Here is an 18,454-nt window from a genome sequence, read left to right on the forward strand (position 1 = left end):
TCTCTCCTGCCTAGCTATTTGCCATTCAGCTCTTTATTAGACCATCAAGTGTTTTAGACAGGCAAAGTAATATAGCTTTACAAAGTTAAAACGCAACATAAAAGAATGCAACACATCTTTGCACCATTAAACAAATATTCCACAGCATAAACAAATGTAACACATCTTCAACTAATATTCTACAACATAGGGGTGGTACTGCATACCTGTAATTCCAGACCTTGGAACTCAGCCAAGTTCATCCTCTGTTACATAGCAAGTATGAGGCTAGCCTGGGCTACATGAGACACTGTCTCAAATAATAATAAAAAAAAAAATTAGGGGAAACCACATGTCTATTAACACATAGATATTTTCTTTAAAAAGTAGTTTTATTTGGTGTATGTGTAAGTGTGTGTGTTTGTGTATATGTGTGTGTGTACTCAATTGCCATGTCTCCTGAATGTTGCTCAGATTTCAGCTTTTGGAAATGGGCCCTCTCCTACTGTGTGTGAGTCCTGGAGATAAGGCTTGATAGCAAGTACTTTTATTTACTGAGTCATCTCACTTACATATTAATTTAAAATTTAGAATTTTCTTCAGAAAACTGAGACAGGAGGATTACCACAACTTTAAGTTCACCTGGGTGTAGATATAGTGAATTCTAGACTAGTCAAGGCTATGTAGTGAGACCCTGTTTCAAAAAGCCCACACAAGGGCTAGCAGGATGGCTCTGTGGGTAAAGGAACTTGCTTCACTAGCCTAAGGACCTGGATTCGACCTCCGAGTCCCATGATAGAAGAAAAGAACAGACACGGGTAAGTTGCTCTCTAACCTTCATGGGTGTGTGGTGGAACACATATGCCCAAACTTACACACACACACACACACACACACACACACACACACTCATAAACATAAACACATGGACTTAGAAAAATAAACACTACATAACAAGAACAAAAAAGGTTTTACTTGATAGTTACAAAAGGTAGACTAGAAACATGTGGAGGAAAAGCCAGCACTGTGAGAGAGAGGCTGTCCAGCCTTTAGGCATTCTAATACAGACTTAATTGTGCCGAGGTGAAGTGGGAGGCAAAACTAATTAGCAAAGCACAAAATTTTAAAAAGATTATATTGTTTAACATTCTCAGTGTTTTGACAATGCTAAGTAAGAATTTGGTCCTTCACTGAGACAGGTGCTTCTCAAACCAAGACTTAAAACCAATTTATCAGAATAGTATCCCACAGGGCTGAGTAAAAAGAACTAATCTTGGTTTCATTTTGGAAGCGGCAGTTGCATCCAATTCAATGAAAAATATTCTTGGCACTGGGTGGAAGGGGTCTCTGGCACAAAATGCCACTGTGCCTTACCAACTGGAAACTTAAAAGCTAGCAAAATGGGGGAAACAAGGGAGCACAAAGGTTTCCATGCCAACCAGCAAGCTGCAAACTGTCTGGGTAGGTAGCAACCTGCTGTGGAGATGATTTATCGATCACACCCACATTGTCCTTTTCGGACATCTTGGTTTGTATTATAAGGGAGAGCAATATTCAGAGACCCCTTTCATGCTGCAAGTAGCAACAACACTTTAAAGATGGCTGATCAGGAAGCTATAAGACACAGGAAGACAAGAGCTTTCAGCAGAACCACGTGCAAGTATAGATGGAGAGAGGCAGGACCAGGTACTCCAAGAATCTCTGCCTCTCTCCTGTATACACCAGCTTACACAGCTATAGGAGACTAAGACATCCAATCTATGGAGAGAAGAAAGGGTAGACAAAACTCATGGTCATGTGTGCACTCTCCCCCCGCCCCATACCCCCAAGATTCGGCCGTGGAAAACAACACACAAACCACTTAATTTGAAAATGTAGCCTTTCAAGCCAGCACAGTTTCTCTCTGTTGCTATGGAAGCAGGGCCTCTTTATTTATTACCTATTCCTCACCTTCAGTTAATTTTACTTGCCCTACAAAAGGAGGGAGAAGTGAAGTCAGAAATATTGATCTGAGAAGTGTTTATAGTGTTTTATCTAATGTTTCAAGCTAATCCCTACCCTGGAGAGACGTCACCTCAGCAGACTGACCAATCAACTGCCAAGGGCTGCCAGCAGTTTATGGCCTTTTCTTGGAAACTGGGCATTTTGTTCTACGTCCTGATTTTAATCTTAAGGGGAACAACACAATTACTGTTACATATCCACTTCCTTTAATTCCCTGGGAGAAAAGCATTTTCCAGTTTGCACCTAAAACACCCAAATTGTGGATTCTGTCTGACACCCAATACCAGAAAAATCTCAGACCACAAGATTTTCTGCCTGCAGTTTTCTCCCTGGTGTTGCACAGCTCAGTCACATGGTGACTCTCTGTGTGTGTGTGTGTGTGTGTGTGTGTGTGTGTGTGTGTGTGTGTGTGTGTGTGTGTGTGATTATGTCAATAGAAGTGAAACACACTGTGATAGTTCTCAAACATGATGATGAAAAGAGGGAAATGCTGTCTTTGCCTTAAAGATTCCACAAATGACTAACTATGGCAAGATACAACCTTGCAGACGAGAGTCAAATTATAGGACTATTTAGTGTCCCTTTGAAAATCAGTCATTGTCATCCCCGTGTATGACCTAACTTCCTTGTGACTACCAAAGCTTCACAATACAAACTTAACCAACCACTGGCTTTCATAAATCCAAAGGCTAAGAAATTCATCAAATATTACCTAAAACTGTATCTGAGTTGTCCCTGCTTTGCAGTCACCCACCTGCTTGTCCCCACCGATGTGACTAAGGATTTTCTTCATTCTGTAACTATTGAGATCTCACATAACCACTTCCCAGGGGGAACATGGGATCTGGGGAAGCCCGAGGCTGTGTTCCCAGCACATGACCAGTCATATTTGGCCCCCAAATCATCTCTTACTCTGAGGTGAGCGCTGCAGTTTTGCATTGCCGAGTGCAATTTTTACATATTAGTCAGGAGAACCTAATGAGGCAATTTCCCTGGGGAGCCTGACATTGAGTCCCCTTAAAAGCTAGGCTACTTTGTCAGAGCTAGAAAAAGGAGATTAAAAACAGAAGAAGTCTCCATGCTCCTGGGGAAAATCAACAAAGGACGGTGTAGCAGGAAGGGAAGAACTAGTCATGGCTAGCTCTCAGCAAAACAGACCTCAGCCTTTGAGGCCTAGCCCAGCTCCATCTGTCTGGGTAAATCCTCCTAAACCAACACTGTAACAGCAAACCTTTCTTGGGCCTTTAAAGTCCTTCACACAAGTCCAAATAAGCCATAGCATGGCAATTTAGTTCCCAAATCTCCTGATGAGAACCACCACCCAAACTTTTGTTAAAAATACAGGTTCCAAAGACAGCATGTTAACTTTGTTGTTTGTTTGTAGGCTTGTTTGAAGTGGTGGGGTCTCATCTCTGTGAAATTAGCTGGGGGTGACCTCAAACTATGTAGCTGAAGATGACCTTGAATTTGTGATTCTCTTGCTTCCTTCTCGCTCTGATGACTGGGATTACAGGCATTCAGCACCACAGTGTCTTGTGCAATTCTGGGACTTGAACTTAGAGCAGGCATTCTATAAATTAAGCTATACCCCTGTCCTTAAATATAGATCTGCAAAGTTGTAGAGTTAAACATGTATCCTATCCAGTCCCTTGACTTATGGCCGGTGGTTAGTCTTAAAGACCTGAACTAAAGGCTAAGGACACAGCTCAGTGGGTAAAGAACTTATTATGTAAACATGAGAACCTTAGTTGAGATCCCCAGTACCCTTATAAACTCTGGGCATGGCAACTAATGCCTGTCTCCCAGACCTTGGAGAAGGGAGGTCCACAGCCAGCCAACTTTGCTAATTGCTGAGTTCCAGGTTCACTGAGGGATCATGTCTCAAAAGTCAGTTGGAAAGAGATAGAGTTGGACATATGATATTAACCTCTGACCCCCTACCCACGCACACAAGTGAACCTCTAAGCATGCATATATCACACACGAAAACAAAAGCCTTGAGTTAACTTCAAAGAGGCTTGATTTATTAAGCAGAAGGATGTTACATTGCAAAATAAATAAATAACTTGAAATATGTCCTTTGCATTTGGGACTTTAAATATTCCTCAGTTATTACAGGAAACACATAGACAATAATCTAATTTTACAAAATGATAGGCTGTCTGTGTATCTAGTCTTGAGGCTGGGTGAAATTTACCATGAACGGAAATGCTAGCAAATTAAGATATATCAATAGTACCCTTGCTTGAATCGCTAGGGAGGATTCAGCTGTTGTAGGGACTATCTGGTCAACCATCAGGAACAAGTGGGGAGGGTACATTCATTAGGTTGGGAGCTAGCTTTTCTCCTCCAAAAGTGGTACTTATAGGTACCCTGGGGTTTATAAATATAATGTGGCTTCAATTTGGAAAGATTTCTGTGACTGGAACAGTAATTAAACCAAACATCTTTTAAAAATATACACACCTTTACTACACACTACAATCTAAAATGTAATGATGCAGCTGGAAAGAGAAGACCGAACTCAGCAAGAACTATTCTAAGCCAAAAAAAAAAAAAAAAAAAAAAAAAATGATGCAGGTCAGGTCACGAGCAGAGGAGCAAGCCAGAGGGAGGGCAGATGCTAGGTCACATGTGCATAGGTCTAAAGTAAAAGGAGCAGCACTCCTGAGCTCAGAGAACACAGCTGGGGACTGCTTTCCTTGTTAAAACAGTGGGGTTTGTTGCCATCACAAGTTCCTCACTGAAGGCCACTACAGGCTCCTCAAGTCCATGACCACCTCACTGCAGACCATCGCACAAGCATCAGAAGCCTGGGTCAGGCCATGTGCGTAAATAGGGATCATCTGGGTGTGTTTGGCCCAGCAGACAGTAATGGGGAAGCTCTTGCACAAGAAACAGCAGAGCCAGGCACTTTCCCTTCCTCTCCCCTCTTCAGTCCCTGTGTTTATGAGTCACCATTCTCCAAGGCACAGGCCAAGGCACACCTGTGTGGATTCATACATTCTACATGCAACACTTCCGTGTAGCCAACCTCAGTCGGTGCTACCAGAGAGAAATATTATAATCCAGGCATTCACCATTGTTCAGACCTCAGCAGAACTGAAAGCTAATCTTTTAAAAAACACTCCACTCCCCATTCAAGGGCCTCTGGGAAGCAAAGCTCTGTTTGCTGACACTGCAAAGCCTGCTTCCTCCTGCTGGCTGGCTGCTGGCCTTCCAGGCTCAGCCTCTGTGGCCCTTCTCAGCACTACCATTTTCTCTTTCTCTTTTCTTATATTTTGCAAGAGGTCTTTCTTTCCCTGGTTTTCCCATGCTTCTCACTTTCAGAAGAAAACACCAATCAGATGGCAATGAAATTAGGCTTCATCTAATCTGTGTGTATGCAACTCTGCTTGACAGTTTGCATTGAAATGTTTTTTGGGGTTTTTGTTTGTTTGTTTGTTTTATTCTAAAAACCTGAGGGGAGGAGAGGGCTGGTTTAGCATTCCAACTTTATTTGGATCTATTGGTGCAGACAGACCAAGTTCTACTCAGTATTTTAAACACAGTCATCACTGTAAACTTGAAGCCAGATCGACTGCCAAAACAATTTTGTATTTATTAATTTAGTGCAGCTCAAGAACCCAAAGCACTTATGTTCATGAAATTATTCAATTTAGGATTCTATAGGTTCCTTTAAGACCACTGGAGGGTACTTACCGTGGCATGATAGTTTCTGTACATGGGCATCTTTAGTATTTTTGTCAAGTAATCTTCCAGTTGCTTCTACAATAAAAAAAAATAATATTTTGGATACATTTGAACACAATCATGTCTGTGGAAAATTTAAACAATCGAAATGATGATATCAGGTCTCATTTAAACATCTGTCAGTCATATATAACTATACTCCATGGCTAGGCAGTAAGGTGTAACACCTATCATACTCTTGGGGTGTTAGTTAAAGCTCTTCTTGCTATTAATATTTAACTTTCAAGATGTTTAGGTCTTCGAATTTGTTATTTTCATCATTATTGTGACAAAATACCCAGCAAGAAAGAGTTTATTCTGGCCTACAGTTTGAGAGGACACAGTCTACTGTGGAGCAGAAGGGACGATGGCAAGAATGGGAGGCTGGCTGGTCTCTCAGCACTCACAGTCAGAGGCAGCGTGGGGAAGGCTGGAGCTCAGTTTGCTCTTTCCTTTTTATTCAGTCCTGAGCCCTAGCCCATGAGCGCTCATGGTTAAGGTCATTCTTCCCGTCAGTAAACCTAATCCAGAGAACCCTCCTGGGCATGTCCAGAGGCTTCTCTCCTAGTGACCCTGTCAAGTGGCAGTGCTAACCTTAAAGCTAACAAGCCTCTAGCTGTGTGGTTTTATTCTTCTGTACTTAGCAGAACAACATTGCCCATAAGAGTTAGGTGTTTGAATTTATTTTAAAGACTGTTGCATGTAGACTAGTTTGGTGGTCTCTATTCTCTACAGCATACACATTTCAGATTCCAGAACTGAACTGATAAAAATGACAGAATTACTAATATGCTAATACAAATCTATCCCCTGCCTTAGTGACACCAGACAGTCACTGAAGCAGGGTGGGCAGAGATGCCCTTGACCTTGTCTTCTCTCTCCTGTTTGTGCTCCATCTCGATGATTTCAGACCGTAACCACCCCATTTAAGGAGGAGGAATATGATTTCACATATATTTAAAATGAGCTCTTAGAAATCAAATAAATGGGTAGAAATGTCTGCTTTTTAGGAGTGACTCTCAAAACCTATTGGAATATGCTGTCTTCCTCTCCCCTCAAGCCCAGGGATGTTCCATCGGGAAGATAGCTGTCCATTATCTAACAAACACTCTGCCTCCTCCTTGGCTTGGGAAACCAGGAGATGTCTAAGTTCCAGAAAAGCAAAGCCAGGTGTCAGTCAGCCTGGGGTTGGGGGTGGGGGTGTATCAACCACATTCCCCTCCTTAAGTACTAGGTCCTTACAGTGCTGAGAAAGGATTTCAAAACCGCACAAGAGCCAGAGAGAAGGCAGGTAAAGGGGCTTCCCATACAAGCCTCAAGACCTGGGCTTGATCTTGATAAGCCATGAAAACATGGAAGGAGAGAACTGACTTCACAAGTTGTCTTCTAATCACTACATACACACTCTATGAGTGTGTATGGGTGTACACACACACACACACACACACACACACACACACACACACACACACACGGTAATAAGTAAAATTACATTTGCATAAAGCAGCAGAACAGAGAAAACTCACCCTCCTGCCAAAGAACTGTTCTTCCTGGATGGTGTTTTCTGATGAACGAGGCAAACTGGGCATCTCTCGGGGCTCTTCTTTGACATTTTGTCTTCTAAAAGTATGTCTAAAATATAGATACATGTGTATTATCTTTCATGTCATGGTTTATTTTCATTCTGTCAATGTTTAAAACATTCTCATCTAGCCCAGGCCAGCCTCCAACTCACTATGTAGCCAGACTCACCTTGAATTCCTCTTGTTCCCTTTTCCTAAGCACTGGGAACCACAGGCTTGCACCAATGTACCCAGCTGAGGTGACTAACTTTTATAAGAGCTATGCAATTGAAAATGTTTACGCCAACTGGACATTTTATGAAAAGGATAAAACGCACTTCCATTCATGCATAGTGGGGTAACTATGTTAGTTCTGCCGTGGTTACCTTTTCGTGGGAATGGGGATTCGGATGAAGGCTTTGTACTTGAGCAGCTCTCTATGAAACTCTTGGAAGTGCTTGAATTTCCTCTTCACTTGCCATGTGAATTCCCCATGTGTTAACTCAATAGTGTACAGATTGATACTTGGCACCTACAGTGATAGATGTTAAAAAAAAATTATTGTTATCTTAGATGGGGAAAGTTCTGAAATTTCTCAGCAAACAACAGCTAATTGTCAAGTAATAGTAAAGTACACCTAAGTTGTCTATTTATTTTGTGTTAGTATTTAGCATTTTTAAAAACATACTATCTTTATTAATTTGTTTAGAATTTCGTAGAGTGTATTTTGATCATATTCACCCCTGGACCCTCCTCCCAGATACACTCCCCACCTTCTACCTCCTCTATCCTTCCTTTCTCTCTCTTTAAAAATAAATCACCCAGTTCAATTTGTGCCCATATACTCATGTGAAGGAACCACCCACTGGAGTAGCCTGGGCCCACCAGGGGCCACACCCACTGGAGCATGGTTGACACACCAGGGGCCACACCCACCAGAGCATGGTAGACACACCAGGGGCCACACCCTTACAGAAAATTAACTCTCAATTTCACAGTGGCCATTCATTGTAGGTGGCATCTCAATTAGGGATCTAATTGACTTGTAAACCATCATGCTTAACATTTTCTTTTAAAGCAATCAATTATAGAAATATTTTCTTAAATGTTCACATGATAAATTAGATGAAACAAGCTATGTATCACACAGACAAACCTCTACCAACCCTTTTCCCTCAACGTATAGACACTGTACTACACCCACACATATTTGCACACAGAAATGAAGGAGATGGTAAGTGAGACCCTGATAAATACCAATGGCCCTCATCACACATGGAAAGTGAAGACTTGCTGCAGATTGAGAGGAGGCAGCAGCAAGGAACTCCAAGCAGGCAGGACCAGCGTCTTAGTCATTTCTGTCCTAAACAAATGGCACATATCATGATACCACCTCTTCTTCTCAAAAAAGAACATTCCAAGGTCCAGTCTTGTCTACCCAAACCCCTGCCTAAGGCACTGCTAGGCTTCAAGAACACTGGATAGAGAAAGTTGCTACAGTTTTGAATATACATGCATAACATGAGTGTGATCTTGTCAGCATCGGTGCTAAATCTTTAAAGTGTGAGAGCCAAATTGCATTTTAAGTTTTAATTACTATGCTTAAGAGGTCCATGAAAGAAAAATGATTCTGATCTGTAAGCCCCCGAGCAAGGACAGATAGTTCCTGAATTGTTAGAGTCTGTTGTTTATGGGAGATAACAAGCCACATGTTTTCACTCCCCTAAACAAGCTTGTTTGACTCATCTGTACCGGATGTGCTTGATCACATGTGGGCGGGAAGTACACGAACAGGAACTATGTCAGGATGTACCCTCACCCCTGATTGGATGTAGGCATGAAGTATGCAGGCAGGAAGTACATCAGGATGTATGCTTACCCCTCTTTGGATGTAGGTGGGGGGTATGCAGTCAGGAAGTATGTCAGGATGTATTCTTTCCCCTGATTGGACCTTGTTGGAAATGCAGTGAATTATGGGTTTTGCCTTTTTAAGCCCCTGTAAAATGTGCTCAAGGCCATTTTCCAAAAAACCAGAAATGGACCAGGCCAGGCCAGAGAGTACATCAACCTGATCAGTATTTAATTAAAGCTGCTTCAAATTTGACCTTAGACTGTGGTAGTGGTCTTATTCTTGACCAATGGGTTTAACAACAGAAAACACAGAGGGTAAGCACCATTAGACCCAGTGTTCAGATGAGGGTGCAGAAACTCAGAGGTTCAGTAACCTGTTCAAGATTTCAAATCAAAGACACAAACTCAGTCCTGTAGTCAGGCTCCAGAGTTTGTGTGCAAGCCCTAAACAATATGCCTTGCCATCTAAAAGCTAGCAGGAAAATAAGAGGCAAAGGGCATTAGAGACATGGCTCATCAAGAGATGGGAACCTAACACAAAGAAAAAGCCTAAAGCAGGGCTCAGTACCTCTGTCTAGATTCAGAACCCCTGCAGTGAATAAATCCCAGCACTCAGTAGATGCAGGAGTTCAAGGTCAGCATCAGGTACATAACAACAATTTAAGGGTCAGTGGAGCTACATGAGACTGTCTCTGAAAGAGAAGAACAGGAGAGATAGAGGGGGAAGGAAAGAAAAGAGCCAAACAGCACAGGGTGGTGTCAATTGGAGTCTATAGAACAAAATCAGACAGATCATGCCTCTAAACCAACAGGAAGGCATAATTGCCTAGCTGCCCCTAAGAGACTGGGAACACTGAGGGGTGGGGGAGTGGAGGGGCTGGAGCCATGGGCAGGGTGGAGGGTAGGGGAGTGAGGGGGTGGGGCCAGGGGGAGATAGGGGAGTGAGGAGGCAGAGGGTGGGGGGACAGGCACTGTTGACGGCCCCTTGACCAAAGGTTATGTATGATTCTGTGTGTGCCTGAAAGCAGAAGCTGGTGGTGGCCTACTCAATGTTGACTACTGCTTAATCTGAGGGACAAAGGTCCCCTACTACTATGAAATCCAAGCGGCAGCAAGCAAACAGCTACCCAGACCTCTCCTGATCCAGTCTGTTTCTGAGGGCGCAGCTTTGCTCCACAGAGATAGTCTACTCCAAAGCCTTGCTGTGCTCAGAGAAAACAGAAAGGATGGTGTATCAGAGACGGAGGTGGCACTCCAGGGACTGAAGGTGACATGTAGGAGACTGAGGAAAGGATCCATGGGGCTGAAGAGCAGGGTCCCAGGGACTGAAGGGTAAAGTCCCAAAAATAAATGAGAGACAGAATTTGCCAACTGAATTCTCTCAGCGGTGCCTATGAATATAATAGCATCTACAAACCAATGTCCAGACATTTTTTTTTTCTTTTAAGAGATAAGTAGCACTCATAGTTTCTTGATAAAGAAGGCATAGGAAAAATAAAAATTTCTCTCTCTCTTTTTTTTTTTTTTTTTTTTTTTTGGTTTTTGAGACAGGGTTTCTCTGTGGCTTTGGAGGCTGTCCTGGAATTAGCTCTTGTAGTCCAGGCTGGTCTCGAACTCACAGAGATCTGCCTGCCTCTGCCTCCCAAGTGCTGGGATTAAAGGCGTGCGCCACCACCACCCGGCTAAAAATTTCTCTTGACTTATACTTGGCCTTCAGTTAGAATGGATATTGAATGAAATAAAGAAACCAGAAGGAAGGACAAGACTGCTCCTTAGTGGAGGAGAAGGCTTATTGTGGATGGAAGGGAGAACATAGACAGAAATTGCTGGGTAACGAAAATGGCAGGATTATATACAGAAGGGCAGCTGGGGAAGGGAAATCCAGCCCTGTGCTGGAACACTTACCCTGTAACAGGTAGGGACTGAGGGGTGTTGGGAGAACCTGGTGGCCAGGTCCACTTTGATGTACTAAATAGGCACCTCAGTTAGCCTTCGTTTTAGGTTTAAGATCTAACAAATGTAAGCCAAGTTACTGGAATGATATGTTCGTATTCGTTTCTTTTCATGCATTTACTTATTTTTCTAAGTGTCTGTGTGCCTGTGTGCATGCCCATATGTCACAGACCTCAAGGGGAGGCCAAAGGACAGCTTCCAGGAGGCAGTTCTCCACTCCCTCACCTGGTTTCAGAGATCAAACTTAGGCTCTCGGGCTTGGCAGCAAGAGCCTTTACCTATTAAACCACCTCACCTGCTCTTGAGTGCTATCCAAGATAAAAATAAAGAAACACTGTAGCAGCATAGCTGTTCATACCTATAATCTCAACCCTGGGGAGGTGGAGGAAGGAAGAGCAAGGGATGACAGCCAGGCTTGGCTCCATGAGACCCCATCTCCAACAACAAGGATCACTGTTCATAAAATGGGGAAAAGAGGTAGATAAGAATAAAGAATACATGAGAAGGAAGTGAAATCCTGAGATGTAAAGAGCACTTAGATGTTGTTGTGGAATATTAGTTAAAGATGTGTTACATTTATTTATGCTGTGGAACATTTGTTTAATGTTGCATTTGTTTAACTCTGTGAAGCTGTGTTATTTTGCCTGTCTAAAACCCAATTGGTCTAATAAAGAGGTGAACAGCCAATTGCTAGGCAGGAGAGAGAGGGATAGGTAGGGCTGGCAGACACAGAATAAATAGAGTGAGAAAAAGAGAAGAACAAGGAACGAGAAAAGAAGGAGAGGAGGACATTAGGGGCCAGCTGCCCAGCTACATAGCAAGCCACAGAGTAATAAGCAAAGGAGGATATATAGAATAGAGAAAGATAAAAGCCCAGAGGCAAAAGGTAGACAGGATAATTTAAGAAAAGCTGGCAAGAAACAAGTCAACCTAAGGCCAGGCATTCATAAGTAAGAATAAGTCTCTGAGTGATTATTTGGGAGCTGGGTGGTGGGCCCTCCAAAGAGCAAAGAGTATAAAAAAAAGAAACAACTACATGAGGTGGTAGCTAAAGCTCAACCAATAGCATCACAGCTGGGAGAACGGAATCCGGAGTCAGGAAGTCAGGGCTGTTTATTGACACATAGTTGACAAAAACCAAACCCGGATGAACCCAAAGTGCCCTGACCCTGGTTGTAGACGTGAAGCGCTCCACTTCCAGTACTTGGGCTTTAATAGGACAGCCGGAGAGGTAGGTCTGGATATTGGGCTCCTTAAATCCTTGAGTGTTGTAAATGGAAGAGAATGGGATGTACTCTGCAAAGGACAGAGGGAACAGGTTATTCCAGTCACAGACAGAAGCAGCTGCACCTCTTCAAAATCTAAGATGAGGCTGATGAAATGGCTCAGTGGGTGAAGGTGCTGCCACTAAGCCTGATGACCCAAGTTTCACCCAGGAGACCCACATGATCGTTTTGGGAAAGGAGTTGACATAAAACTGGCCCCCACCCCACCCACCCCCACCTCCACCCAGGAATCATCTTTCTTAGGAGGCAGAGCCTCAGAACCAACTGGGCCTTGAGGTAGGAGAGTATCACAGGGCCCCAGGAGTAAGGGAGCCATGACTGGGCCTTGAGATGGGAGAGCACGAAGGGACGCTATGTTCCATCAGAGACAGCATGATGGGTCCTTAAAGGGGAAGAGAGGCTTCCTCTTAAGGTCTGGACAGGAGAGGTGTAGCTTAAATCAAGAGTAGGAGGCAGCTGACGGGCACAGAGTGACAGGGAAGCCCAGAGAAGGACATGCAGAGAAATCCCAGAGACAAAGGAATGGAAATTACTCTTGTAACTTTCCTGGGGAAGTTATACACCTTGTGATTCAGTCTGGGATAGCCTGCAAAACAAGGAAATAAGCTAGGTACTGGGCAGAACCATAAATTAGGGGCCGCAAAGCCACAGGAGAGCATAGCCCGACTCTGCCTCAGAGCTGCTGGGAGACATGGGATCTGGTCATGCCGACTGTGGGATCTGGTCACTCAGAGAGATCAATGTCTTGAAGAGACAGAGCCATGATCAAACAGAATATCAAAAAAAAAAAAAAAAACATAGTTAAAAAGTTTCTGGAAGCCCTCTCTCCAAGAAAGGTGGTTGCTCTGTTATTTACCTCTGTGCCCCACAACCAACCCTGAGGAAGTCTTGACCAGTCCCTGCATCATCTGTACTTACTTTCCTGAGCCTTGGGGTCTCCAGGAGATGTGTCAAACTCTACCTCCTCTCCCTCAAAGTGGAGTTCCCGGGTGTCGAGGTTATCTATTAGATTGCTCATGTCTGCAGCGATTTTCTGCAGTGCTGAGGTGTTCACCCTGTGCTCGCTTTTCAGTGACATGCTGAGTTCTCAGAGGTAAGCAGAGGGGCTGAGGAGGAAGAACAGTCATCACTCAGATACATTCCATTGTGAAAATCCCTTTCTTTCACACAGTTTGGAACCAGGCTTAGCTATAGCATAGACAAAGAGACCAACTCTAGGTGGGGCCTGGATATCTCTAACAGCCATTCTATTGATTGCACTCATGGCAGCACACTCAAACAGTTCCTACCTCGTTAACTGACATGGAGCAAAGCGATTGCAGAGAAAAAAGTAAAGCAACTCCACATGGAACAAAATGGCAGCATTTAATTGCCTTTTATGCACTTGATTAAGTGAGAAGACTGAAGAAAGAGTGACTGGGATGCTTTTTCAGAGATAAAGATATGCCTCCTTGTTTAATAAATATGTTCAAATAAAGAATACAAAACAGTGCTCTAAAGACATAGGCAGGCACATCATATGAGTTCAACTCCAGCCTGGGCAACATAGTGAGTTCCAGACCAGCCAAGGCTATATAGTAAGATCCTGTCTCAAAATAAATGAATGAATGAATGCATAAATAAATAAATAAATAAATAAATAAATAAGGAAGAAAGAGAGAGAAAGAAAGGAAGGAAGGAAGAAAGGAAGGAAGGAAGAAAAGAAGGAAGGAAGGAAGGGAGAGAGGGAGGAAGGGAGGGAGGGAGGGAGGGAGGAAGGAAGGAAGGAAGGAAGGAAGGAAGGAAGGAAGGAAGGAAGGGAGGAAGGAAGGGAGGAAGGAAGGGAGGAAGGAAGGGAGGAAGGAAGAAAGGTGCACATAAAATGCAGAATACATGTAAAATAAGTAACACTTTCCAAAAGAAAATCAAAGGACTTTTATGGCCCAGTGAGATGGCTAAGTGCATAAAGGAGCTTGTCACCCAAGCCTGATGACCCTAAAAACCACACTGAAAAGACTAATGTTGACACCCAGAAGTCCTCTGACACTCATCTGCAATATCATTCAACAACAGGCAATGTCGGGCACAACCAATAGTAAAAATAAAAATTTTATGACATAGCCCTTCTACATTTTCTCTGGGCTGGCTTTCCCAAGTGATGTGAACTACCACTTGGAGATGTGAGGCCATGACCTTGCATGAGCTGAGGTGTGTGCGTTTTAAAAAGAAATGGATTCATATACCTGTTCATAAAGATAGCAGAGGTGTTAGGATTGCATTTCTCTCCCCCTTTTATGAAAGCTGGTGGGCTCTATTTCATCCTGACACTTCATAACCTGAGTCGTTGCACATCAGTACCCAGGGAGAAGACTTCATATAGATTTTATCTTCATTTAAAATACAGAAGCTTAAACCCTGAACACACTGACAGAGTTAGATGAAAAATTCATATTGTCCAATATAGAAACCATCTCTGATACCGCCGGGCCTAAACTGAGAGGAGTCTTACATGGCTAACTGTTCTGCACATGCTCATTGTCTACTGCAGCTCACAAACATTCACTTAGCATTCACCGTGTACAAGAAGCAATAGCAATGATGAAAATGTAAAATGTACAAAGCTGAGTTCAGCCTCTGGATCCCACAGTGGCGAGAACCAGCTCCTGGCAGTCATCCTCTGACCTTCACATGTGTGCAGTGGCACACACACACACATGCACGCACTCACATGCACTCATGCACACACTCATGTATACTTATTTACACATACACTGATAGATCAAATACAAATTTTAAAAAATGTGAAGATGAGCTAAGGAACACTGTCGTTGGACTTAGGCTTGTTTCTTACTAGCTCTCTAATTTAAGTTAACTCACATTTTTATTAATCTACGTTCTACCATGGGACTTTACCTTTACCCCATTTTGTGTATCTCACTCATTCTCCATCTGGCTGGCTTCTCCACCCTTCTTCCCAGCATTCTCTCTGCCCTGAAAATCTTGCCTAGCAATTGGCTTCTTGGCTTTTTGTTAAACCAGTCACAGTGACATATATCTTCATACAGTGTAAAGGAATATTCCACAACAGTACACCGGTTGTATGGGTTGGGGAAACAGCTACATAACTTCAAGTTCATCCCAGGCCTCCTCCAAGGCCTTGAACTTCCTGAGAATAGAATGCCCTGAGAGGAGCCACCTGGCTGGATTCTGGTTCTGTGGAGAGGGTGGGTGTGCCATGTGGGGCCAACTTAGGCAGCTCTTAAGATAACAAGTCTCCAAAACCTAGACACACAGCCTCGATTGCCTCTGTGTCTGGTGGAGACCCTTGTTTGGAAATGCAAAGCCGGGTAGAGAAGGGAAATTCTGTGTTGCCCTGTACATGTGATCATACATTGAACTGAGTAACTAACTACACTTCATTCTTTCCCTCTGTTGACTGTAAGGAAGTTTAAATCTAAATTTATACCTTACTGTTGCCAAATTATTGGGCTATCATTGCCTGTATCTCTCCCTTTCATTTCACTCATTTCCAAATTATCTTTTTAATTTTGGGAGATGTATAAATTGCCTTGAAAGGGCTGATATTCACACATATCCTGAGGCAAGTCTTTGTAAATACTAGCTGTAATGGCATAACAGGAAATGAAATTTTCTTACAATTTAGTATTCACAGGACAAAGCCATTTCAGCCTTAGGGTCTTGACTTTCTCATTTACAAATTTCACTCCCAGTGCCACTTTAACAATAAAGCCTTAACTATATAGAAAAGATTCCATAAAGTTGTTTATCCTCCATGATATTTTAAATAATCTAACCATCTTCTTATCTCCAGGAATTACTTCAAGTAGCTTTGCATTTAAATAAGAGAGTAGGTGGTAGAATGCCTTCCAGCCAAAATTATCTAAGTAATGTTTGTTCAGCTCCCATTGGGGAGGTGTTGCCTTGAGCCACAAGTAAAATATTTGTTTCCTTTTCTTCTAATTCAACAAAGAGCCACTTGTTAGATGCCAACCATGAGCCAAATTTTGTGTTATTTAAAAGACAAGGTAATGAGAAGTAAGAGATAAGGAAAACTGAGTCAGAAATTACATCATATTATTATCATTTGTTAACTTTTAAAGATTTCAGAGGGTTTTATTGATTAAATAGACTTATGGTTAACTTTCCCAACTGCCTCAGTATAGCAAAGGGGGGTTATTCCAAATGACCTTCCTTTTGAGTAAAGCACTAGTCTGTAAATAAATAAAAACATAAATATATTTAATATAGTAAGTCTATTCTATATGTTGGGGTAAGTAGGGAAAAGGCATTGGCTCAAACTAAATCAAATACCTTCTTTCAGGCCAAGAGAAAAGCATGATAACACGTGGGGAAATGTTAACTGCAGGGAAAAAAAACGAGAGAAACGAAACAGAAAGTGTAAAAGAAAAAAACCCCACATGATTTAGTTTAAAGCATCTATTGTATGATAAGAACAATTTTAGCATAATTTGGTTATTTAATACTTCAGAATTATGATTGCCTTATGAAATTTAGATATTTGTCCAAGGGCACTCAACTTGTGTCAGGGTCTCATCTCATATTTTTAAAGATTTCCTTTTCTAGTTATGTGAACATGTTTATGTCTATATGTGAATATGTGTGTGGGAATGCTTGAGGAGGTCAGAAGGCATCAAAGGCCCTGGAGCTTGAATAACAGGTGTTATGAGGTACTTACTCTATATGGCTGATGGGAACAGAACTCAAGTCTTCCACCAGAGCTCTGTCTTGGTCAGACAACATGACCAAGGCAACTCTTATAAAAGAAAACATTTAATTGTGACTTGATTACAGTTTCAAAAGTTCAGTTCATTATCATTATCACATGGAGCATGGTAGCACACAGGTGACATGGTTCTAGAGAAGGAGCTGAGAATTCTATATCCAGATCCACAGGCAGCAAGAGAAGAGAGACACTTGGCCTAGCATGGACTTTGAAACCTCAAAGCCAACCCCCAAAGACATAGTTCTTCCAACAAGACCACACCTCCCAATCCTTCCCAAGTAGTGCCACTCCCTTATGACTAAAAATTCAAATATCATAGCCTCTGGGGGCATTTGTATTCAAACTACCACTTACTCTTAACCAACAATTAAGTGATCTCTTCTATGGAGAGCTGACTTTTTTGAAGGGGATTTGACTGGTGCTAACATACTATAAACTTGGCTATTGAGGTTCACATACACTGGTTTTATTTTATGGCTTCAGTGACTAGAAATTTAATCTTTTCTATGAAGCCAGTGTTCTATGACAGTTAAGAGATGTCCTCTAGTTTAAACACCACACCTTGTGGGGGGATCATCTGAACCCACTGTCACTGCAGTGATGGAAACATGACGGGACAGCTCCCAGAATTTCCATGATTCATAACATAGGATCATAAGAAATTTTAGGGGACCCAACAGGTCTGGATATTTACACATCAGATTGTGCAGATTTTAGCACTAACAGTAGTAAGTAGAAGGCATGATTCCAGCATCATTGTTTTACTGGACTCCACACCACTTCATGAGTTTTCATGCCACAATTCTATTGCTAGTTCAGAATCAAATGGTAAGGTCATGTTTGTTCCTCTGCTGGGTCTTTACTTGTCTGTCACTGTGTTATTTCAATTAGAGCTGTCTATCTTGGGGGAGAGCAGCTGCCATAGTTACAGCCTGAGTTACCTAGCAGTGGGATAAGCCCTTTAATGTTTACATCTGAGATAACATAGTCCATTCTCTTATCTCTTATACTCTAAACTGTGGGTCTTTATCTCACTCTGTACTAAGAAGAATCGCTGCAGCAGTGAGATAAGAGCAGTTGGGCTGTAATTCTATTTGCCAATGGTATCCGGGAAGTAAATAAAGTTGCTTTTGTTTCTTCCTTTCTTCTGGTTTTGAATACCAGAGTCAAAATGCATTGCAGCAACCATTTGATAATTTCATCATTCAGTGAAGGAAGCAGAGAAATAGGGTTTTCTCTTCAAATATTTTAAAAACACACAGGGTTCTCTGTGTGTATACCTGGCTATCCTGGAACTAGCTCTGTAGACCAGACTGACCTCAAACTCACAGAGATCCACCTGC

The 18,454-nt window shown here is 42.4% G+C and overlaps 1 protein-coding gene across 1 annotated transcript in view; it reads right to left on the bottom strand.

The window, feature by feature from the left end:
* Pld1 (phospholipase D1) overlaps positions 1-13,445 on the bottom strand; it is a 123,900-nt gene extending 110,455 nt beyond the window's left edge. The window contains 5 exon segments of the mRNA NM_001246828.1: positions 5,686-5,751; positions 7,242-7,347; positions 7,664-7,809; positions 12,250-12,377; positions 13,286-13,445. Of these exon segments, the coding sequence (NP_001233757.1) occupies positions 5,686-5,751; positions 7,242-7,347; positions 7,664-7,809; positions 12,250-12,377; positions 13,286-13,445 (606 nt within the window).
* Positions 13,446-18,454: the final 5,009 nt, after the last annotated feature.

Source organism: Cricetulus griseus (assembly GCF_003668045.3).
Source record: "Cricetulus griseus strain 17A/GY chromosome 1 unlocalized genomic scaffold, alternate assembly CriGri-PICRH-1.0 chr1_0, whole genome shotgun sequence".
Classification (NCBI taxonomy): Eukaryota; Metazoa; Chordata; class Mammalia; order Rodentia; family Cricetidae; genus Cricetulus; species Cricetulus griseus.